The 24789-nt window shown below is 40.5% G+C and overlaps 1 protein-coding gene across 1 annotated transcript in view; it reads right to left on the bottom strand.

Moving 5' to 3' along the window:
- Positions 1-24022, bottom strand: part of PGR (progesterone receptor) — a 69003-nt gene extending 44981 nt beyond the window's left edge. The window contains exons 1-2 of the mRNA XM_059708072.1: positions 22410-24022; positions 21163-21314 (exon numbers count right to left, since the gene is read on the bottom strand). Of these exons, the coding sequence (XP_059564055.1) occupies positions 21163-21314; positions 22410-24022 (1765 nt within the window). The remainder of the gene's footprint in view (positions 1-21162; positions 21315-22409) is intronic.
- Positions 24023-24789: the final 767 nt, after the last annotated feature.

Genomic DNA, 24789 nt, shown 5'->3' with positions numbered 1-24789 from the left:
AAATAAGTCTTTAGACTAATTTTGTATAAACCTATGTTTAATTCTATTGAAAAATCCTGGAGGTAGTTCACTTTTAAAGGGTCTAATGATTATGAATAGCGTGTAAAGAATGTCACCAATTGTAATGACTTGGTCACCTGGTTTATTTTGGCCAAAGTTTAGAAAACAAGGTGAATAGAAATAATGATAAATGGAGAACAATTTAAAACAATGAGAAGTACTCAATGAAGGAGAAGACAGAAAAATTATAGAAGAAACATGGATACGTGACCCTGGGATCCTTTTATGTCAGGGAAACTATTTTAACCTCCAAAAGGTCCACAATATGAATTTAATATCCAACAATGATGATTTTCTAAATCAAGAACGTGTTCTACTTAATGAGGCATGGAACAATCTAATTTAGATTGAACAAAAATGAAAAAAAATAACTTGTTAGCTTAGACATGTAAATATTAACTAACTGGATAATTTACTTCTTTGTCACTCCTTATTTTCTGACAAATTCCTATAAAACAGACATGAGTATTTTAATAACATTAGCTTACTTACACTTCTTAAATGTGAAAAATAAATTTTTAATATTAAGGGATTTTCCTATAGTATTTTATATTAGTTGACGTTAAAATCAGATTCACTCTTCTGGCCGAAGTTTGTAGTAAAAGAACACGGTGGTACCTTAAACGTGTGCTTAATCAAGAGAGGGACAGGATATGCTCAAATGGCAAAATGCAAAAGGCCATGTCTATGAGACAGCCAATAATAAAATGGTTCTGGGTATGGGCATTTTTGGCAAAGAACAAGTGGTCTTTTCTTAAAAAGATATTCTTCCACGAAATTATGTTCACATATTACACACATACTATTTTATTCTCTATATTAGGAATCCTGAGCTGTGCTGAGAGACTTAAAGAGGCTAACAACTCCAGAATTCCAAATTTTTAAGGGAACTTACAGACAGAAGCAGTTTTGGGCAACGGCAAGATGGTACATCTCGCTGAAAAGTCCATGGGGCTTGTTGTAAAGAGCCAAGTGGCACGTGCTAACACAGGTGGTTTGAGCCACATATTAGGCACTTAGTAAGAGCTGAATAAACCAAAGTAGTAAAGGACTTAATGGCCTCACTTACCAATGTAAGAATAATCCCTTTAGGTGATACAGACCCACCCCTTTCAGGGTGAACTGGCAGTCGGCTTGCTTTATAAGATGGCTTGGGTCATGTTAAGTACCATGAATTCTTTCTTTCTCTCCTTCCCTCCCTCCCTCCCCGTTCCCTTCCTCCCTCCCTCCCTATTCCCTCCCTATTCCCTCCCTCCCTCCCTCCCTCCCTCCCTCCCTCCCTCCCTCCCTTCCTTCCTTCCTTCCTTCTTTTATCTATCTATCTATCTATCTATCTATCTATCTATCTATCTATCTATCCATCCATCTATCATCTATCTATCTATCATTCATCTAAACTGGTTTCTCACCAGAGAACAGAAAACAGGAAAACAATATTTTCCATCATATATAAAGAACAAACTTAGACAAACAGTGCTCATGGGTGTAATTATGGTTTGGAAGCATACTGTCCTATCTCTGCTCCTAAGTCACACATACCCAGAAAAAGAGCCTGAAATCTCGACAGCTGGAATGCTGCAGACTTGTCTCATTTCTGCTTCTTAAATGATTTTTAACAGTACCTCCTTCTCCAATGCCTCAGAGAAAGAGTGCACCTTTACCAGGGCTCTTAGTTTCTGTACCTGAAACCATTCTTTCCTGCCTGCTTTCAAATCTTTCCCATCAATTTCCCCTATTCTCTTTGAAAATATTTCTGTCTCTCCCTGTGCAGGGATGTCCTCAAGTTTTTCATTCCAAAAATTCCAGCAGAGAGAGAGAGAGAGAGAGAGAGAGAGAGAGAGAGAGAGAGAAACAGAGAAAGGAGTTCTGTCTCATTCTAAATTCTCCCTGACTCTATCCCTCTCTTTGTCATCTAAGTTGTTGAAGAAGTCATCTTCATTTGACTTTCTAATTACCCAACCTTCTTTACTCCTCAGCACACTGTAATTTGGTTTATAAAGTAGCCACTCTTCACTATCCTTATATCATGGCTTAACATCACCAAAGGCGTCTTCATTCCTAAATACTGTGGATTTTTTCTTGACATTCCATATAACTTGCCACTGGCAGTTTCTCTCCCCACCTGCCCCCTTCCTTTTTTGGAGGGTTGAGGAGGAGGGCAGGACTCTTATGACTCTTCATCTGTCTTTCCAACCGTGCCTTCTAAGTTCCCTTTGCCAATCCCTCTTCCTTTGCCCCTCCTTTTATGTTGTATTCCACTCTTATACACTGTGTGGGTAGTTTCATCATCTTCTCATGGCCCATCTCATCCTGAGCTCTGACCATCTCTCTGCAGGTAGGTCAAATTCAGTATATACAAAAAAGAATGTAGCAATTATCTGGTTACGTTTTTTATTTGATAAATTGTATCAGAAGCATTTTGTACCCAATTTAAGAAATTCAAAACAGAAAATTATCTACAATCTCATTAGCATGCCACTATTTTCGTTTTCATGTTTCCTTCCAATCTATCTGTACAGGGTACATAATACCTATTTTTTAATATTTGTTAAGTGAATGTACAGTTTCACAAAATCCCATTCATTCAACAAGTATTTATTTTTTGTCAAATATGTCCCAACACTGTTTTTTTTTTAAAAATAATCCCTTTTATCTACTTGAAACGCCATTACAATTGCTGATACTGCCTATTGAAAATGCCCCAAAGTAAAGAATACCATAGCAGCAATAAATGCTGCATCCAGATTGTCATGTCTAACATTTACTTTTTTTAAAAAAAAATACATTTTATTGATTTTTTACAGAGACGAAGGGAGAGGGATAGAGAGTTAGAAACATCGACCAGCTGCCTCCTGCACACCCACTACTGGGGATGAGCCTGCAACCAAGGTACATGCCCTTGACTGGAATCGAACCTGGGACCTTTCAGTCCTCAGGCTGACGCTCTATCCACTGAGCCAAACCGGTTAGGGCACATTTTTATCTAAAAGGAGCCAGGGTGGCCCTAACCGGTTTGGCTCAGTGGGTAGAGCATTGGCCTGTGGACTGAAAGGTCCCAGGTTCGATTCCAGTCAAGGGCATGTACCTTGGTTGCGGGCACATCCCCAGTAGGGGGTGTGCAGGAAGCAGCTGATCAATGTGCCTCTCTCATCGATGTTTCTAACTCTATCCCTCTCTCTTCCTCTCTGTAAAAAATCAATAAAATATATATTTTTTAAAATAAATAAAAGGAGCCAGGGTGTATGGTAACTGGGAACATGAGCCCCTTCCCATGCCCAACTCCTCCTTCACCCTGTGGAAATGTAGTGAAGGCCACCTATAAGCGGACTGTGAGACCTCGGCAGTGACTCAGTCTAAGGAAGGCCATAGAGGAAGTGCTTCTAGATGTGAACTTGGATTGTAAATGGCCAGTGTTTTGATCTTACACAGCTTGCTCATGGGCGATCTGCCTCCCACCCCCCTACTGGCCCTGTTTTACTGTTTTCTGTACTCTATAAAACCTTGTCTTGGGAAAGTCTGGCTGGCAGCAAAACAATAGCACTGGCCAGCAGCCCCTAATGTCACCCATTAGCAGGCCAGATGAGACTTAACCGGACAACTTCACTGACAGCAGCCAGTGGGGCATTAAACTTCACTGGTCGGCCACCACCAGACAGCACCTAAGTCCTAAACCTGAGGTTCTCTGGGACCTCAGCCCTTTGCATAAGACAGGGCTCCTTGGGGACATGGCTGGGACTGGAAATGGACAAGTTGAGCTTGGGTTACTTTGTTGTGCTAGAATTTGGTGTTATTGAGAGCTAATAAAATTGTCTGAGACACACTGACCAAAGATAAGACAATTTGAACATTAAAAATAATTTAGTTTAAACGATTAAAACACACTGAGTATATAAAAAAACCACGAGTACATATAATATGTAAGAAAAAAAAGGAAAGAAACAAAATGAATTAATTCACTAGAAACTATTGGAGGCTACTAAGGTACAAACTCACTACTTTAAAAATTGATAAATAAAGGGAGACAATTAAACATCTAATAAGCCTTCCAGCCAAAATTATATTTTAAGATTATCAAATTACTTTTGGAAGAGAGAAAGAACTATTAAAAAAAAAAGATTTATAGCTGATAAAATTAGAAGGAATAATAGTAGAAAATCATCCTTTTGGAATCCTTAATGAAATGACCTCTACTTGTCAAATCTGAAAAGACAATTAAAGTACTCCTCCGTTTTCCAAATAGACATCTGTGTGACACATTTTCTTCAAATGCTTCAACCAAAACAAAATATTGCAAAAGATGAATGTAGACGAAGGTATGAGACACAGCTGCATTCTATTAAGGCAGACATTAAATGACCTATAAAAATGTAAAACATGTCACTTTTGTCATTACATTTTTTGGTTTGAAAAATTAACATCTAATAAGTTTGCTTGTTTTAAATGAGTTAATAAAAGGTTTCAAAAATTATGTTTTTATTTCTCATATGATAAATATTGATATAATCCAAATAACAACTCATTAGGATCCTAATAATTTTTAAGCATATAAAGGGTACATGAGACCAGATATTTTAGAACTATTAGCCTGTGTAAGATTCTTATCAAAATGTTTAATCTGAGTCTAATAATGTGGGGAAAGTCAGACATCCAGATTGTGGGGAATTCTACATAACAAATGGCCTAGACTCCTCATAAAAATTTCAATATCAAAAGACAAAAAATGGTGAGAGGTCTTGTTAGATTAAAGAAGACTAAAGACCAAAAATACATAGTTCTTGACTGGCTCCAGCATGAAAAAATAACCTTTACAAGATATTTTGGGAACAAATGGGTAAATTTGAATTCTGGCTATAATAATAGATAAAATTATTGTATCAATGTTGAATTTGGGGGTATGATGATATATTGTGATTATAACAGAATGTTCTTGACTAGGAGATACATTTTGAAATCTTGAGAGGTGAAATTTGATGTCTACAATTTTCACATAGTTAAATATAGATACTCATCTTACTATTTATTCAAATTTTGTGCATGTTTTCTAGAAGCCAAAGTATTCTAAAGACAGAATAACATAAAGTTTTCACTCAAATTCTAGTTCCATCACTAACTCAACCTTGAGAAAAGTATCTAAGTCTTAGTTTATCCACCTATAAAATGGAAATAAAGATAAACACTATAGTATAATTAAATGAGTTTAAATTAGATAAAATATTCAGCACACTGAATATTGTAAAAACATAGCTTGAAATTGTCATCAATTTGCCCGTTTTCTTTCATTGTGTGGTAACTCTTTAAATCTGAACTCTACATACTGATTTTATGTTCTACGCTTTATGGCTTCCCAAATAGATTTTAACTCAGCTACTGCATTTTTTGACTTTTATTTTAGTATTTTCTCATCTTATACATCTACATTTTCATCTCATCTAGTTGTTTCCTATGACACTCATTCTTGTTTCTCAGACACTGTCATCTTTTTTTTTTAAATATTTTTATTAATTTCAAAGAGGAAGGAAGAGGGAGAGAGAGATAGAAACATCAATGATGAGAGAGAATCATTGATTGGCTGCCTCCTGAATGATCCCCAGGGATCGAGCCTGCAACCCCGGCATGTGCCCTTGAACAGAATCGAACCTGGGACCCTTCAGTCCACAGACTGAGGGTCTATCCACCGAGCCAAACTGGCTAGCGCAGACACTATCATCTTTTGTTTTCATACCTCAAATTAGACTATTACCCAGAGTTTTCTTTTGTTTCTTTTACAAAATCAAATTTAATTATAATTTTCCCTAAAATCACATCTACATATCACGGACAGAGTTGTGAAATCAAACAACTATACAATATCTAATGGGGGACGATCTCTGTTAAATGAGACTGGCAGTTTGGTATGATTCCAGACATTCAGCTGGAACTTAGAATGAGCTGAGTGGGTGTGAAGGGTCAGAAAATGGAATGAGAGAGGAAAGAGCCAATTTTGAGGACCCTGAATGTGGCCTGGATTGTCTGAGAAAACTAGTAAGGTTAGAGCTAACAGAGCCAAGGAGAACAGTAGTGAAAAGGAAGTTCAGAGAGTAACAGGGCTCAGGTCCTGAAAGAGCCTTGGAGACCACTGTGAACACTGATTTTTCTCTGAAAGAAACATAGTGCCATTGCAGAGTTTTGAGCAGAGAAGTGAGATGATAGGCATATACTTTAATACTTATCACTTTGGCTTCTAGGTTGAGTATAGACTCTAATAGGGCAAAGGTGGAAATGAGACCCCTTAAGAGGCTGTTGCAGTAAATCAAAAGGAGAATAATTGTGGTTTGAATCAAAGTGGTCAGTGGAGGTGGTGATAAGAGGTCAGATTCTGGATATATTCCAAAAGAGGAACCAAGTAGTTTGTAGAATCATACCATGTGACATTCCAGTATTTAAGTCTTCTTTTAAGTCCTCCTCAAAGTTACTACTCAAAATTATTTCCTCTTCTTTCTTCCTTTCCTCTCTGTTGAATTTAACTTCTTTTTTGATTGTGGAGCAGTTTTTCCTCTATCCTTCCTAAAGCTAGTCCTACTGCTGTCTTTATAGACAAAACAATGCTCTGGAGATCTCTTCTGAACTCTCTCCTAATTATTTACATATCTCTTAAGTTGTAAAACACCAAATTGTATGCAGCATCTAACTAGTTACACCTATACTTCTAATGATATATTTAGCTAATGAGTAGGCATTTAGGGGAGATAAGGGACTGCATACAAAAATTAAAAAACCCACACAACCTTAAGAAAATTTCACATACTATTGAGTAAGGAGGCATGTAAGACACTGTCATCAAGACACATGTATTAACATGAAAAATTACAAAATTATATCAATATGGTTATTTTAATCACTGTGCTACTCTGATGCAAGATTATGACTTTTTATACATATGTAAATGTTCTCCCCACCCCCCTTATATTTATGCAATTTATTCTTTCTTTTGAGTATAGCAATCTGCCCTTAAGTCGACAGGAGGAGGCTGGACCCAGTGCATGTAGGGAGAAGGCTGGTCTTGAAGAGGAGCACAGATCTCTAGAAACAAGAGGAAAAGTCAAGGATGGGTCATATGCCACATGAGAACATGTGGTGGTAGCAGTTTCATGACGTTTTCTCAGAAAATTAGGACGGAAATTATCAGCTGAAAGTGGGGGTTGGCAAGCACTGGAAGGCTGAAAAGGAGGAGAAGGTGGGAGATAGTCATCCAGAAGCCATGGACAATGAATGAGGGGCCTGTCTGCAGCACAGACTACTTAGTCACCATGATTGTTTTTCAATTCCACCTTTTCCCCTGAAATTCAGCTAGCAAATTTCAACCCTCCCTGATGTAAATCAGCTTTCATTACAAATAAATAGGACAAAGAAACACCGGATAATAAATAAGGTGCAATGCAATGAATAAGAGAGAACCTTTGTACATGGATTTTTATTTAGGAACCCTCAAAGGAGGCTTCGAAACACTTTTCATTAGGTTAAGTGAAATTTGTGAATGACTAAATTGAGTACCACATGACCTTACACATTGCTGAAAAAATGCTAGAGGTTTACCTTCAGGTTCTAAGAACCACGTGATTAAAAGAGTTTACAATAATGGTTTCACATAATTATTAGCCAGTATCTTTAGCAAAACATATTCTTAGAGCAAGGCTCATCTTTTATGGTAATGTATATAAATCCATATTTCAAAATGACCTTGATAATTTTTCATTTTTTCAATTTGCTGATAGATCTGATTACCTTGTTTACTAGTAGAGCTCTACATCTGGCTAATGAGTATTACTAGAGATAGGAGATATTTCAGCTCTTCTATTTTTCTTGTTTACTATGCTTAATTTAATTGATATTATCTTCAACTGTGATTCTTGGCCATATATAAGGGAGGACGACTTTGCTCTCATCAATGCCTCTGTGCTATGGAACCTGGGCACTGCCATTAGGAGGCCTTGCACTCCATAAGCAATATATGCCCTGATGCATTGAGAAACTGTTCCAGGACAGGTATCATTGATATCAATGATTCATTCCTTACTTTTGAATAAAAATAAATGTAAACACCACCTTCTTCATTCCCCCACAGCAACAATAACACAAGCTGCTTATGTGAAGTGAAAATTCACTTAAGGTTTGGAAATAGCTGGAGGTAATGAAAACATAGGGCAGTAAAATAATTCCAAAGTTGTTGTCAGACATCACCATTCCTAGAGATTTACCAGTCAGTCCCTGCAATAGGGAATTTCTCACAGGCATTTATTTCTCCTCAAGCCTTTGCCCCTTACTTTGTTGTTAGACTGTCTATTTCCTACTCTGCCTCAGCTGACAACCCTCTGATTTATGTTACAGTTATACACAGAGAGGTTCAGTTCTTCACACTTACACCCTCCCACAACCCAAAGTGGGCTCTGGACTGACTTTGGAAAAGAAACATTCAGTGGAATGCTCTGCTTAACAAAAGATCGGCCATTGTGGTCTCCACTGTTAACAACACGAACACTGCCACAGACTGAAATTATAAATTTTTAATCTAATGCTTACACAAGATTCATACTTTTCCCCTCCACCCTCTAATAAGTAAACACCAGAGTTGACTGCTCCCTAGTCTATGCTTCCAATATGTAGTTCATTCCTTCTATGAATATTAATAGGCTGTATATTAATATTGTGTTTACATTTCTTTCTCCATAAGTTTTTCATTTGACTTATTCACGTGACTTATTCATTTCTGAGTCTTAATATTTAACACAAATCCTTGGATAAAGAAATCACTGAATATATGTTTTTGGTTTTGTTTTATGAATAAATAAATGAACAAACAAATGAGTGGACTAACAGAGCAGAACTTCTCCCAAAAGTTTTATTATGTATAAAAGATTATATTATTTCAATATCCTGGTGAGTTTCTTAGGTAGACTATAATATATACAACTTAAAATTAAACTACACCTCATAAGCCATGGATCAGCTCTATAGGTGTTCTCTCTGATTCATGTAATTGTTCAAATCCATGTTGCATGGAGCTCTGGGAATAATCCTCTCTAAATATTACTTTCAACATCAACTCTGTTGATAAAATAATGGTAAAATAATCATGTGCTTCCTACTTCTTTGGTCAAAGAAGTAGAAAATACACCATCTACATTCCCCACCCCCCAAAATTTGTTTGTGGCACTTTCATTACCCTACACAACTTGGTTTGATCTACCCACTGAACCCATTTCTCTTGGCTACCACCCGGGCTCAATTCCTTAGTGTGCTGTCCCCATACTGGTCTCATGACCTCCTAGTTTCCCTGCCTTAATCCTCCCTCTACACTACTGATATATTAATTTTCCTTAAGTACATATTAAATATGTCATCAAAGTGCTCAAAAATCTTTAGGGGCTTCTCATTCTTTTATCAGTTAATTGCTAAACATGGATTTGAACACATTGTGTCATTTCACATTTTTTCCAACATTCTATTTAATAATAATTTTCACTATTCCTTTATAGCAAGGATAGCTTTTTATTGGAAGAAGGTGTTGCTGACCCCTTTGAAAATCTTATGAGAGTGAGCAACCCAGAAAAAACACACAAAAATTTTATATACAAATTACAAGGGATTCTCAGATCCCTGACCATGATGCTCCATGCTTTAGCTAAATTGTATTTCAACTCATTCCATACTTTTTGTTTATAACAGCCATTATTACAGCTCTTGCTATTAAAATCACCACCTCATTCTCAGTAGTCCATTTAACATGTTACTTTCTCACAAAAACGTTTTTTGGCCTCCTTAATATGATCTTTCTTTCTTTCAAAATCCAAACCACATTCACTTCATATTACCTATGTTATATTTACTTATGGGGTTGTATTATTTCCCTGATAAAATTTAAAAGTCTATGAGGTTAGGTGTTATGGCTTATTTATCTTTTGTAGCCCTCTGCCGAACCCAGCATGCTAGTAAAAGCATAGTAAGAATAAATGACAATAACTGCTTAATAAACATTTATTGTAGTTTTCTGGGCCGCTACATTGCAAAACTCCAGCAGACACCATGCTCAACACAGTCTATGAATTTATTGCTTAATACATGTCCAAAATTTCTTAGCTAAAACTTTTTGGAATGGATATGTTTCAGAATTCAGAATTGTTTAGATTTTAGAAAGATGACACTGGGGTGCCTGGTCATCCTGGGTGAGGGGCTGAGGGCCGTTTGCAGGCTGGCCACAGCCCCTTCAGGGTGGGTGGTCCTACTGGGGTGCCTGGCCAGTCTGGGTGAGGGGCTGACGGCCATTTTCAGGCTGGCCAAGCCCCCCAGTGGGGACCCTCACCCCATGAAGGTGTGGCCAGTCTGGGTGAGGGGCTGATGGCTGTTTGCAGGCTGGCCACAACTCCCAGCCACCTAAGCTCCCAGTGGAGGCTGGCTGGAAGCATGTATTTGGGATTTATTTGTCTTGTATAATTGAAACTTTGTTGCCTTGAGCGGAGGCCACAGCCGGCTCAGGGCTGGCAGGAAGCTTGGCTTCCTCCATCACCCAGGCAACCAAGCCTCCTGCTTGCCCCAGCTCCGTGGCTGCCAGCCACCATCTTGGTTGGGTTAATTTGCATATAGTCACTCTGATTGGCTGGTGGGCATGGCTTAGGGCATAGTGAAGGTACGGTCAATTAACATCTTTGTCTTTTATTAGTGTAGATATCTTCTCACGGGCCCAAATATTAATCACAGAAATCATGATGGAAGGGATTGTTGGATAATTTTGTAGACTACAAAAGATGGAAAAAGCCTTTTAGAGTTCTAAATACAGAAAAAATAATTCACAAATTTGTCATGGAAATCTGAATTTTCAAACAGAGTGTACTTCCAAGCAAGGAAAGTTAAAGAGGATAAACATAATGATAAAGGGGTCAATTTTCCAAGAAGACCTAATAATCCTTAATATGTATGTATCTAAGAACAGAGCATTAGAATTTTGTGAGGCAAACTCTTATAGAACTTCAAGGAGAAATACATCAATCCACTATTATAGTAGAGATTTCAGCACCTCTGTACCAGAAATGGATAGGTCTACCAGGCAGAAAATCAATAAGGACTAGCTGAACTCAAAAACACCATCAACCAATTGGATATAATTGACATCTTTATACTACTTCATCCAACAGCAGCTCAATACACATTCTTCTCAAGCTCATATGCAATATTCACCAAGAAAGACCACATAGACCACAGAACATACTAAACATATTTAAAGAATAAAAATCATATAATGTCTGCTCTCAGACTATAATGGAATTAAACTAGAAATGAATAATAGAAAGTCAACTAAAAAAACTTCTCAAAATATGTGAAGCTTTAACAACTTATTTTTAAATAACACATGGGTTAAAGAAGAAATATATCAGGAGACACTTAAGCATATTTTGAATGAAATTAAAATAAAAAGATAAGTTATCAAAATTTGTGCTAGACAGCAAAAACAGTACTGAGAAATTTACTTTACCAAATGCATATATTAGAAAAAAATCTGAAATTTAATCAACTTAGGAAACTGGAAAAAAGAAAGAGCAAATTAAGCCAAATAAAATGGAAGAAAATAAATATTAAAAATTGGATCAGAAATCAATGGAATAATAACCAGATATCAATAAAGAAAACAAAAGCAAAAGCTGGTTCTTTGAAAGATTAATAAAATTGATATGTCTCTAGCCAGGCTAATAATGAAAAAAAAAAAAAGATGGAAGACACAAATTACTACTATCCGAAATGAAAGAGGAGATATCACTACAGATCCTATGAACATTAAAAGGATAATATGGCCAAAGGAGATTAAAAATGGCAGCAAAGTAAGTGGAAGCTACTGACATTCTCCTAGAACCAAACTGTAAATACAACTAAAATACAGAAAAACCACCCTGAAAAAATCAACTGAAGCCTAGCTGGAGAGAACCCTGATAACCAAGGATGGAAAGTGGAGACCGCATAGCGACTCGTGGGAAGGACGGAGGCGCAAAAGCGTTGGCCAGGCTCCCACAGGCAGCAGCTAAAAGTCTGGAAGGATATCTCAGCTATGGGGGGTTCCCACTGAGACCTCTTGGGTCTAAACCCCAAGCTCGGCTCCCCAGCCCAGAGAACCAGAACTGAGAAAGGAGCCCACAGAACATCTGGCTGTGGAAAGCAGCAGGGTTGCTGTCTGCCAGCCAGAAACGGCTAGAAATGCAGACAACCTTTGAAAGGACCAACTCACAAAATTTCATGTGCAGCCAATCACCCTGGGCTCTAGCAGGGGAGGGCAGAGTGGACTGGAGCTTTGTGAGGAGAGTCCAGGGTTTGGGACTCTGGGGTTGGAGCTCGGAGCTCGGAGGGCAGACACCTCTGTTTCCTGTGCTGAGTCACTCCCTCACACAGCTGAGGACATCTTTCTCCACAGGCCTTTGCTGTCCAGGTGGTTTTTGCCTGGAGGAAAGGCAATTAACCCAACCTGTTGGAAGACTTCTCACTCCACCCTGTGGTCTATAGCCTAAGGCAAATTAAAACTCAGAATAAGAATCAGAATGCAGGCAGAGGTGGATCTCTGGAGACTTTGAGTTTTTGCCTGATCTTCTGGGCCCAGGGCTAGGAAAAGCAGAGCTTGGTGCACAATTTGGTCCTTCCTAAAGGCACCCAGCCCCAGCAGAGGGAGGCACAACCTGTGGATTGCTCATAGCTTCAAACAGGGGACTCAAGGCCAGTCAGAAATAGCATCTGGCATTTTCCTGCACTAGAGATTGGGAAGTGTAGCAGGTCTACCTAATATATAGACACAAACCCAAACAGGCAAAAAAAAAAAAAAAAAAAAAAAAAGACAAAACAAAACAAAAAAACAACAAAAAAACCAAAATGAGAGAACAAGAGAATTCTCCAGAAGAGCTAAATAAAATGGAGATGAGAAATTTATCAGATATAGAGTTTAGAATAATGATAGCAAAGATGCTCAATAGCATGAGAAAAGATATAGTAACTATGAAAAAAGACCTGTTGGAAATAAAGAATGACATAGCACTAATAAAGAACACATTGGAAGGAATACACAGCAGATTAGGGGAAGCTGAGGATTGGATCAGTGAATAAGAAGATGGTAGAAAATATCATTCAACCAGAGAACCAAAAAGAAAAAACAATTCAAAAACAGGAAGACAGTTTAAGGCAGAGGTTCTCAACCTAAGGGTCACGACCCCTTTGGGGGTCAAATGACCCTTTCACAGGGGTCGCCTAAGACTATCAGAAAACACATATATAATTACATATTGTTTTTGTGATTATCACTATGCTTTAATTATGTCCAATTTGTAACAATGAAAATACACCCTGCTTATCAGATATTTACATTACGATTCATAACAGTAGCAAAATTACAGTTATGAAGTAGCAATGAAAATAATTTTATGGTTGGTGGTCACCATAACATGAGGAACTGTATTAAAGAGTCGCAGCATTAGGAAGGTTGAGAACCACTGGTTTAAGAGATCTGTGGAATAACATGAAACATAACAATGTTCACATAATAGGTGTAAAAGAAGAAGAAATTGAGCAAGGGATAGAGAATGTGTTTCAAGAAGTAATGGCAGAAAACTTCCCTAACTTGGTGAAGAAAAAAATCACACAAGGTCAGGAGGCAGAGAGAGTCCCAAGCAAGAAGAACCCAAACAGGCCCAAACAGAGACACATCAGTGGGTAGCTAAATCTCTGATATCTCTCATAGCAATATGTTTACAGAAACATCTCCTAGGGCAAAGGAAACAAGGGAGAAAATAAATAAATGGCACTCCATCAAAGTATAAAGCTTCTGCACAGCAGAAGAACCCATCAACAAAACAAAAAGGGAGCCCACTGTATGGGAGAACATATTTGGCAATGATACATCTGTTAAAGGTATAATATCCAAAATATATAAAGAACTCATAAAACTTAACAATTGGAAGACAAACAATCCAATTGAAAAATGGGCAAACAACCTAAATAGACTCTTCTCCAAAGGGCATAGATAGATGGCCAAGAGACATATGAAAAATGCTCAAAGTCACTGATCATCAGAGAGATGCCAATTATAACAACAATGAGGTATCACCTCACACCTGTCAGAATGGCTACCATCAACAAATCAATAAATGACAAGTGCTGGCAAGGATTTGTAGAAAAGAGAACCCTCATACACTGCTGGTGGGAATGCAGACTGGTGCAGCTATTATGGAAAACAGTATGGAGTTTCCTCAAACAATAAATATGGAACTGCCATTTGACTCAGTGATCTCACTTCTAGGAATATATACTAAGAGACCCAAAACACCAATCAGAAGGAATGTATGAAACCCCTATGTTCATAGCAGCACAATTTACAATAGCTAAGATCTGGAAACAGTCCGAGTGCCCATCAGTAGGTGAGTGGATAAAAAGGCTGTGGTACATCTACACCATGGAAGACTATGCAGCAGTAGAAAAGAAGGATTTCTTTCCCTTTGAGACAGCCTGGAAGGACCTGGAGAGTATTACTCTGAGATAAGACAATCAGAGAATGACAAGGATCGCATGATCTCACTCATATGCAGAATCTAATGAACAAAATAAGCTGATGAACAAAAAGGATCCAGAGACATGGAAGCATGGAACAGACTGTGGAATCTCAGATGGAAGGTGGGGGAGGATGGGTGGAAGGAAAAAGATCAAACCAAAGAACCTGTATTAATACATGCATAACCCATGGACACAGACAATAGAATGGTGAAGATCTGGAGGGTGGGGGTCAGAGGCCGCTACAGGGGATGAGTGGGGGAAAAAGAGGGATATATGTGATACTTCCAACAACGATAATTCTTTTTAAAAAAGGATAATATGGTAATAGTATGAACACTTCTATGCTTACATATTTGATAACTGATAAAAGGAACCAATGCCTGGAAAGACATGACTTGCCAAAACTCATGCAAGAAGAAATAGACAATCTAAAGAGGCCCATATCTATGAAGTTGAGTCAATAACTTTCCACAATCTCTTTCAAAAGATAGAAACAGAGCGAATATTTCTGAATTCATTCTATGAGATCAGCATTACCCTAATACAAAACCAGATAAAGACTTTACAAGAAAATTCCAAACCAGTAACTTTCATAAACAAAAAGGCAAAAATCCTTAATAGAATATTAGCACACAGGATCCAAAAAATTATAAAAAGAATTATATACCATGACCATATGGGATTTATCCCATGTGTGCAAAGCTGGCTCAACATTTGAAAATCAATGAATTAGCTGGCCAGTGTGGCACAGTGATTCAGCATAGACCTATGAACTAAGAGGCTGTGGTTCGATTCCCAGTCAGGCACAGGTCCAGGTGGGCTACATCCCCAGTAGTGGGGGTGCAGGAGGCAGCCAATCAATTATTCTCTCTCATCATTGATGTTTCTATCTCTCTCTCCCTCTTCCTTCCGCTCTGAAATCAATAAAAGTACATTTTAAAAAATCAGCGAATGTAATCTATCATATCAACAAGCTAAAAAGAAAAAAATCATGTGATCATATCAATAGATGCAGAAAAAGCATCTGACAAAATCCAACTCACTCATGATAAATGCAGTAAACTAGGAATAGAGGGAAACTTCCTTAACTTTATATATATAAAAAAAATCCTACAGCCAATGTCAAACTAACGGTAAGAAACAAGCAGTTTCCTCTTTAGATTATGAATAAGGTAAGAATGTCCCCTCTTGCCACTCATTTCAACATTATAGTGGAAGTCCTACTAATATAATATGTCAAGAAAAGGATGTAAAACATATATTCACTGGAAAAAAAACCATAAAACGGTTTTTGTTTACAGAGGACATGATTGTCTATGTAGAAAATATGAAAGAAGTGACAAAAAAACAAACCCACCTTCTGGAATTAATAAGCTAGGTTGCAGGATATAAAACTATTATGTAAAAGTAAGTCACTATTTATATGCCAGCAACAAGCAAGTGGAATTTGAATTTAAAAACACAATATCAATTACATTAGCACTCCCAAATATAATAGGTATAAATGTAACAAAATCTATATGAAGAAAATCCAAAATTCTTGTGAATGAAATAAAATAAATAAATAAATGGATAGTCCATGTTCATAGATAGGAAGAATCAATATTGTAAAAGTGTTAGATCTTCCCAATATGATTTATAGACTCAATGCAATCCAAATCAAAATGCCAGAAAATTATTTTATGGATATTAAGAAGCTGAGGTAAAGTTTATATACAGAGGCAAAAGATTCAAAATAGCCAACACAATACTGAAGAAGGAGAATAAAATTGGAAGACTGACACTACCTGACTTCCAGACTTACTATAAGCTACAGGAACCAAGACAGTGTGGTATGGGTGAAATAGTAAACAAATATATAATTTCTGTACAGTTTCCTCTATGGTCTACAGATAATGGAGTCTCTCTAAATTTTGAAAGGCTTTTACCACAGTCCCCAGCTTCTGACAGAGGAATCAGTTCTCTGGTTGTCCAGGCAATTGCATATGCTCCTAGCTGAGAGAATGTCACTTTCCTCAACTATATTATAAACTCTACTGAAACTGCAGCTCACCAGGTCTGTCCTGTTTTACTGCTATTTCAACCAGCATCTAGCATAGTGTCTGGCATATGGCAGGTGCTCCACAAACATTTGATTAATTAATCCATGAACAAAAAAGATGAATTGAGAGGACATTATACTAAGTGAGATAAGGTAGACAGAGAAAGACAAATACCAGATGATATCACATATATGTGAAATAAAAAATAAGAAATAAATAAAGTCAAGTTCATAGAAACAGAGAGTAGAAAAGTGGCTGCCAGGGTCTAGAGGGTGGGGGAATTGGGAGAGGTTGGTAAAACTTTCAGTTACAAGATGAATAACGTCTTAAGAACTGATGTATAACATGATAGCTATAGTTGATTATAATGTACTGCATGATTAAAATATGCTAAGAGAATAGAGCTTTAATGTTCTTTCCTGAAAGAAAAAAAAAGGAAATACGTGAGGTGATAGATGTGTTAATTAACTTGATAGGGCATGGCTTTTACTATATATATATCATGTTTTCACTTTAAATATAATTTTGTCTATTATACCTAAGTAAAATTAGAAAAAAGGAGAATAATAAGATGATCTAATTTAAAATCCATCAATACTTACTTAGCTTAGTATCTTCTAAATAACATCTTTCAACTGTGTTACAATATTTGTCCAACAATATTCCATGAAATGTATTCACTACAAATGCTGTTACAGTGTTAAGCAACCAAAGAATAAGTGCTTGGCATCAGTTATGATGATTGGTTTATTTAGCAAACAATTATTTATTGAATGTTTAGTATATTTCTAGCATGGCACCAGTCTCAGTGCATAGACAGGTAATCCAATGAGAAATTATCCTTTCCTGCTTAATACCAGGTCACACTAGCCTGCATTTGTAATACCAACAGGTCATTATGACTTCCCTCCTTGAAAAGTCTCAAGGCAATTCTCAACCACTTACTTCCTGGTTCACTCCAAGTCTTAGTAAAGGAATGCAATGAGCAATTCAACCTATTGCTTTTTGACTCTTTTTTTTTTTTTTTTTTTTTAGCTTAGAACAAGTCATCTCTCCCCCATATTCCCACTTTTTTGAGTGGTTTCCTTTTTTCTCTGCCTCTTCTCTCTTTTATCTCATACTAAGGAAAGCCGCCCAGTTTTCCTGGGTGACTTTTTTATGGGCTTTATCATCTCCCACTCCTAACTTGGAGTACAGGTGAGGAAACAGACTCTTGGTCCCTGACTATGTCTTCTCATTGCTGCCTTAAATGTGAAGTTACTATCACCCATCCATTTATATCACTTACTTCTAATCATCCCTGGTTTTGCATTATTCTTTACTATTCACTTTTACCTTCCTGGATGTATCACTTGGCTCACATCTTTTCTTCCAACCATTTATTGTTTTCTTCTTTGAAATATAAATTACATTTGCTATTATGGGAAAGAAAGTATAGTGGTTAAGAGCACAGATTCTGGGGTCACACCATTTGGGTTTGAATCCTGACTAACATTTTAACTATGATTAAGGCAATTTAACATCTCTGCGCCTTAGTTTTCTCATTTGTAAAGTGAGTAATAATAATAATATCTACATTATAAGGATTACATGAGTTAAGACCCATACAACACTTAAATAATTACTGGCACATTAGAAAGCACTCTAAAATGCCATTATCATGATGACCCTTGGCAATATTAATATCCAAATTTTAACTATTGACTTTCAACTTCTGGACATATTGGCATCCACACATAGCTCTACCTTGCACCAACTAATTTACTCCAAGATTTCAAATGTATTTCTCTCTAAGTATAAAAATCCTTCCTTAGGCTTCTCACTCTTGAAAACTCCCAGAACCTTTTCTTTTGCCTTAAAACACTAATTCTCTCCAGATTATTCCAAACATTAGCAACCTAACTTGGCCAGCTTTAACTCTCATAATTTCCTAATATGAGTCTTAATTAGTCTAATCTTAATCTCTTCTCTCTTCTTTGAAGACATACACTTAAAATCTTTCAATGCCCAGGGATTGATAATCTTACTTGTCCTTTAGTAACTAAATTTATATCTTCCAGGAAGCCCTTTCCTACCATTTTAGAACATACACATTCCATCTTACGACCACCTTCCCTCCTGCTCAAACACACAAACTCACAAACCTCACAAATCGTACATACTTTACAGAATTGCTTACCTGGGCATTTAGTGAGAATCTCTATTTTACATGCATATATGTTACCTCCTCCACGCTATTATTAGCTCCTTGAAGGTAAAAACAACACCAATTGAAGCTGGCACTATGCTAGGCATTCTTTTAAAACTACATTTATTGACTCATTTAATCCTTATAACAACCTTAAGAAGTAGCTACTGTTATCCTCATTTTATATCTAAGGCAGAGAGAGGTGAAGTCAAAAAAATACCTTGGGCACAGATCTAAACATAAGGTGTATATATTTGCTGAGTGAATGAACTTACTCATACAGTTTTATAATCTTGCTTTAGTTCCATGAATGAGGTATCAACATTTATCCTGAGTCCCACTTTGTAAATATTGCCAAATAAAGGTGCTTCATCTCTACTACTCAAGACTGAAATAGGACATGCCAAAAGTAGGGGTCCAACAAATGCTTTCTAAGAGTAAATTTGGGAAGGCATCCTTCTATGGTTTTGGATGCTAGTCTGATAATAATGGTATGAAAGCATTTGTAATTTAGTTAGGGAGCGCTTGGTTCTATATGTACTTTTTGAAGTAACTTCCAAGGATTCCATAGCACTTATCATATATCTACTTGTGCACACAATCTCTGAAAAAGAAGCATTGCAAGTAAAGAATATCTAAGCTATGTTGACTGACAGTCAGCTATTAACTACCTGTGTGCCCTTTGGAAACTCAGATTTAGGCGGGATTTCTTATCTGTAAAAAGAGGAATCTGGGCTAGAATAAACTGGCCTTTAAGGAATTCTAAGCAGTCATTCACTTTTAAAATTAGTCTTTTGAGGGTGACTGTAAGAATTAAGGAAAATATATTAATGCAGAAGAAAATTTTCAGGAAATTTTTCAGAACCAAAGTCAGATGGGAACAGTAACTCCAAATATGCATTGGAGAGCTGACTCTCCCACACAAAGGACTTCCAACTGTAACTAGGACTAAAAGATGTCAATGGGGAAGTTAAGGCCACTCGAGGCTGTCCCATTTTCTCATGTACTCTTTTCCACTGTCCCTCAATTAATTTAAAATGCAATCAAACACCCCTGAACCTGAATGCATAATGTTCAACATCAGTTAAGTACATTCATCCTTTGTGGGGGAAAAAACATTCTAGTACTATACAAAGCAAATATTTCTATGAAGAATTAATTTCAGTAGGAGGAGTATAAATCTATGAATAAATAGTTGAAAATCATTTTCATCAAAAAGGCATAATAGTTGCAAAGAATCACCTGTTAGGCTTCTACAGGGAATTCTGTTGTTGTTAAATGTCATTTAGGTGAGTATTACTTTGGTGTAAATGTGTATTTGAAAGCCCCTTGTAGATACAAATTCCCCACTCCCTCCCTTCCTACTGATAAGTACAGGACTCTTGAAATGCAAAAACTCAACAGAAAGCAGACATTTACAACTTTGGTTTCTTGTCTAAGTGTGACCTCAGAACTCCAGAGGTAACCCTAAGCTCATTTCAGCTCATTATAAAATACTTATTGTTAGAATTCAAATGTGAAATGATCTTTAAATGTATTTTTATCTTCAAATATAAATGTGAGTGGCTGTTTAGCATTTAGTGTAGGTAGAAAGACAAATTAAAAAACATTTTCTATGAGAGTACAAGTCTGAAATACACTGTGCAAGCCAGTTCAAAATCATTAGGTACACATGTAATTTAGATGACACTAAAAATATTACTTAAAGCAAAATACTTCTTTAGAAACTATATTATTGTGGCGTCTAAACTTTTCATTTTCTTTAAACTGCTTACCCCTCTATTCTCACACACTTACAAAAATATCCTAAACAAAATTACCATTCTTCAACTATTACATAAATATTCATGTAGGGAAAAGACAAAAATCATGTAGAAAATGTGTAACTGCATCATATATATGTGTATATATATATATACATATACAATTACATATATATAATTTTGATTTTTACCATTTTTCTTGTCACCAAAAATTTAAATGTAATATATACTATATATAATATAAATATATAATTAAAGCAAAGCTGTTTCTTTAAAGCTACATAGTTAATGAACAATAACAGCATTGTCCCCAAGATTAATATAACTTGTGTCTAATATTGAAAATGTTAGTCCAATAGAATGCAATTATAATGCCCAACGACATTCAACTTTGAGTACTATCAATAAAAACAATATGGAAAACAACATCAGCATGTTTTAAATTATATGGAAATGTCTCCATTTCTTAGAAGGAAGTGATAACTGACATCTATAAAATATGAGATGGTCTCCATCTGCAGTTGGACCAGCCATAAAGGATCAGGGGAAAGAAGCCTACCTTCCATTGCCCTTTTAAAGAAGACCTTACAGCTCCCGCAGGTAAGGACCCCATAATGACATCCGGATGCTTCGTCCCCACAGATTAAGCAGATCTTCTGAGGTAAGGACTCAAAGTTGTACTGTGGACTCTGGCTGGCTTCTGAATCCGGCCTTGAAATGCAAAACAAAGTACTCCAGTTATTTTTAGGTGCAACACTATCTAATAGCAAAGTTTTCTTAACCCCAGAATTGACAGAATGAAAGGGGATTTAAAAAAAAATTGAACTATTATGTACACACTTAAAAGACATGCAAATTAAATTTGCAAAGTAAACCCCCTATTTGATTCATCAGACTTACAAATTATTAGCCTTTCATCAGTAGCCCTAAGGCAAAAGAACAATAAATAACATACGTTATTTTTTTGCTCAGGAAAGCTCAAGAGTACTTACCAATGCTTTTAATTTGTGTTTTAGAACTTGACCCTGTAATGATTGCTTACTTAAACCAGTTTCTGTGTCATTTTAAGGTATTGTTCTACATATTGATACCGTTTTGCCTACTCACAGCACTTAAGTAAGATTCTCTCTCTTTAAAATTCCATTCCCTCAGTATGTAAGTCACATTTTTTTGAAAACCTGTGCAAAAAGTTGTAGTGAATCCAAACCAATATTGGAATACACCGCACTGCAGTGATTGATATTGACATCTCTAGTTTAAGCACATTACACAAATTAATTTTAATCTGGAGATTCGTCTGCATATTGAACGGTTCTGCCTGCTACCCTCCATCTAGTGCCATCCGGCAGGGGGAAAGGTGCCTGACGGTGTGTTCTGAGGACCATCTAAACTCCAAGCCGGGCATTTCCAGCAAAAGCCCTAAGAGGAGGACCCTATGACGAAGCCCCCGACTCGCGCGGCACCCTTTCCTCTCCACGCGGCACCCGCGGAGCTGGTGCGACGCTGCCTATTTTAAGTCAGGGCTGGTCCTGCCTGGGAATCTCGCATATTAGGAAATAAGAAAAAAACAAAACTGTTTTCGGGAGGCACGCTCCCCAAATGGCATATTCGTAGCACCCTTTGTGTCCCCCCCAAAAACAAGTGAGCGGAGGAAGGAAGAGAAAGGAAGCCAAATTCCGGCGGCGCCCCGCCCCGGCCACCCAGCCTCCCGCGGCCACTCGGGGGAGCCGTGGCCGGCGCGCCGGGCCGCTCCCCCCGGACCCGGACCCGGACCCGGACCCGCGGGCGCCCCACCCGGGCCCTCACCTCAGGTAGTTGAGATAGGGCGGGTAGACGGGCGCCAGCCCCTCCTTGAGCACCGCGGCGGGGTAGCCGAGCTGCGGGATCCCGTTGATGCCGAGCGGCGGGTAGAGCGCGGGGCCCGCCCCGGCGGCGCACACGGAGGCGGCGGCGGCGGGCAGGCCGTCCCGGGGCAGCACGCAGGGGCCCGTGCCCGGCGCCTTGCAGGGCTGCGGGGCGAACGGGCCCGGGTGGGGCGGCGTGGCCTCCGCCTTGTACAGCATGCACTCCAGGGCCGACCCCGCCGAGGACGGGGACGAAGCGGAGGCGGAGGCGCTGGCGGGAGTGGTCGCCCCCGTCGCTTCCCCGGGTCTGGACGACGGCGCTCGCGGAGGAAGCGGCGGCGGCGCCAGCTGGAAATCCGGGAAGACGGCGGGGCTGACGCCGGCCACCAGGTACGGGCGCGGGGAGCGCGCGGCGGCCGCGGCGCCTCCCTCCTCCTCCTTGATCTTCAGGGCGGGCGGCTGGAAGTCCCCGTAGAGCGGGAACGCGTCGTCCTTGGGCTCGGGGTCGGGCGGGTACGCGCAGTCGGGGAAGTCGCCGGCGGCGCCCGGGGGGGACGAGGCCGAGGGGGAGCCCCGCGGCGGGGCAAAGGCGCTGACCGCCGCGGCCCCGCCGTCAGGGCTGTCCCCCTCCAGCAGCTGCCGGGTGCGGGCGGCCAGCAAGGCCGGGTTGATGGGCAGGATGGGCAAGTGGATGAAATCCATCACCATGGTGGTCACCGGGGGGCGCCCGGGCCCCGCCGGCGGGTCTGGCTCGGCCAGGGCGACCCGGGGCGCCGAAAAGCGGGAGTCTTCCTTGGGGACCAGGGCGACGCCTCCTTCGGCCGCCCCGGGCGCGGTGGCCCCGGCTCCTCCCTCGGCCGCCGGGCCTCCCAGGGCTCGGGGTTTGCCCTTCAGGAGCGCACCCACTGAGCCCGCGGCCTCGGAGCCCCCCTCCTCCACCTCCAGCGCGGCGGGCGGCGGGGCCGGCTTCCCCGCGGCCCCGGGCCAGTGCTGGCTGCCTGGGGCCGCGGGCAGCAGCTGCCGGGACGGTGACAGTCCCCGGGGCAGCACTTTATAGGAGCTGTCGCCAGCCTTGCTCTCCGGACGGCTCATGAGCAAGGGCAGCGCGCCCGGGGTGGCGGGGACAGCCGGAGGCCCTTCCGGAAGCTTGGGGCCAAACAGGCACCAGGGGCTGCTGCTGGCCTCGTAGGCGGGAGGGCTGGCGTGGCTCTGCCCGGCACCCGAGGGCGCCAGGAGCGTGTCCAAGACACTGTCCAGCAGCCCGCTGTCCTTCTCTGGGGGTCTAGAGCGGCCGCCCCCGGCGCCTCCTGTGGCTTCAACTCTGGGATACACCCCCTCCACGTTTGACAGCGCCTGCCGGCCCAGCGCCTTCGCGGCGGGGTCGGGGTCGGGCCCCTGGCAGGGCCGAGAGAAGAGCAACCCGACTAGGGAGCCTGGCGAGGCGTCCGAGGTCTGGCTCGCCTGGAAGAGGCCGGCGTCCGGGCGTCCCAGCAGGGGAGAGCCGGCCTGGATGGGGGAGGGCGCGCCGCCCACCACGTGGGGAGCCCGGGAAGCCTGTGGCTTCGGCTCTGTCATAATGACCCGACTCCACTTTTTCTCCTCCCCTGACTCTAGGGAGGAGGGATCGGGGAAGGAGGAGGGGGGTATCGGGGATCTAGGAGCAGCTGAAGGAGAAAAGGGGTGTTGAATGGGACCGGACCGGGCGGGGTTGGAGTGGGGGATCTCCACCTCCCTCCCGGGTCAGAAGGGGGCGGCGCTGGTCAGCGACTGCCCTTGCCCTCCATGGAGTCGGCAGGGGAAGGTGGCGGCGGTTCGGTCCCTGGGCGCGTGGGAGCGCAGGACGGGTCGTGCAGGGAGCTCGTGTGCCAACGGGGAGACTTCTTCAGCGGAGTTCTCGGGCCGGAGTCTGAGCGCGGGAGACGCAGAGTACTCACAAGTCCGCACTCCGGCGGCGGCGGCTTCGAAAGCAATGAGATGCGGCTGTATCGCCCGACCTTTTCTCTGGCTTCAAACCGGTGCTGGCCGTGTAGCTCCCGACCCCTGACTGCGACCCGCCTCTCTTCTCGCCAACACCCCGAGGCTGCTTGCACCTCTCAGGTGCAGCCCGTGGTCGGGGAGAGGAGCGTTTCTGCCGGCTCCCTGTAGTTGGCGACCGTGCTCTGCTCGCTGCAGCTCACTTTGCTGGGCAGGACCAAGCAACTCCTGAGGTTTGCGGATTCCGCTCAGATGCCCAGGGCAACGTTCTCATTGGGAAGACTGCGCTCACGCACCAGATCCTCGCTCACTCACATGGCACCAGGCTTACCTCCAGAGTAGTGACAGTTCTGCGCTGGCCCCACACA

This window comes from Myotis daubentonii, chromosome 9 (genome assembly GCF_963259705.1).
Source record: "Myotis daubentonii chromosome 9, mMyoDau2.1, whole genome shotgun sequence".
In the NCBI taxonomy this organism is placed as follows: domain Eukaryota; kingdom Metazoa; phylum Chordata; class Mammalia; order Chiroptera; family Vespertilionidae; genus Myotis; species Myotis daubentonii.
The sequence above is the reverse complement of the archived record's forward strand: the minus strand, read 5'-3'. Positions and strand labels throughout refer to the sequence as shown.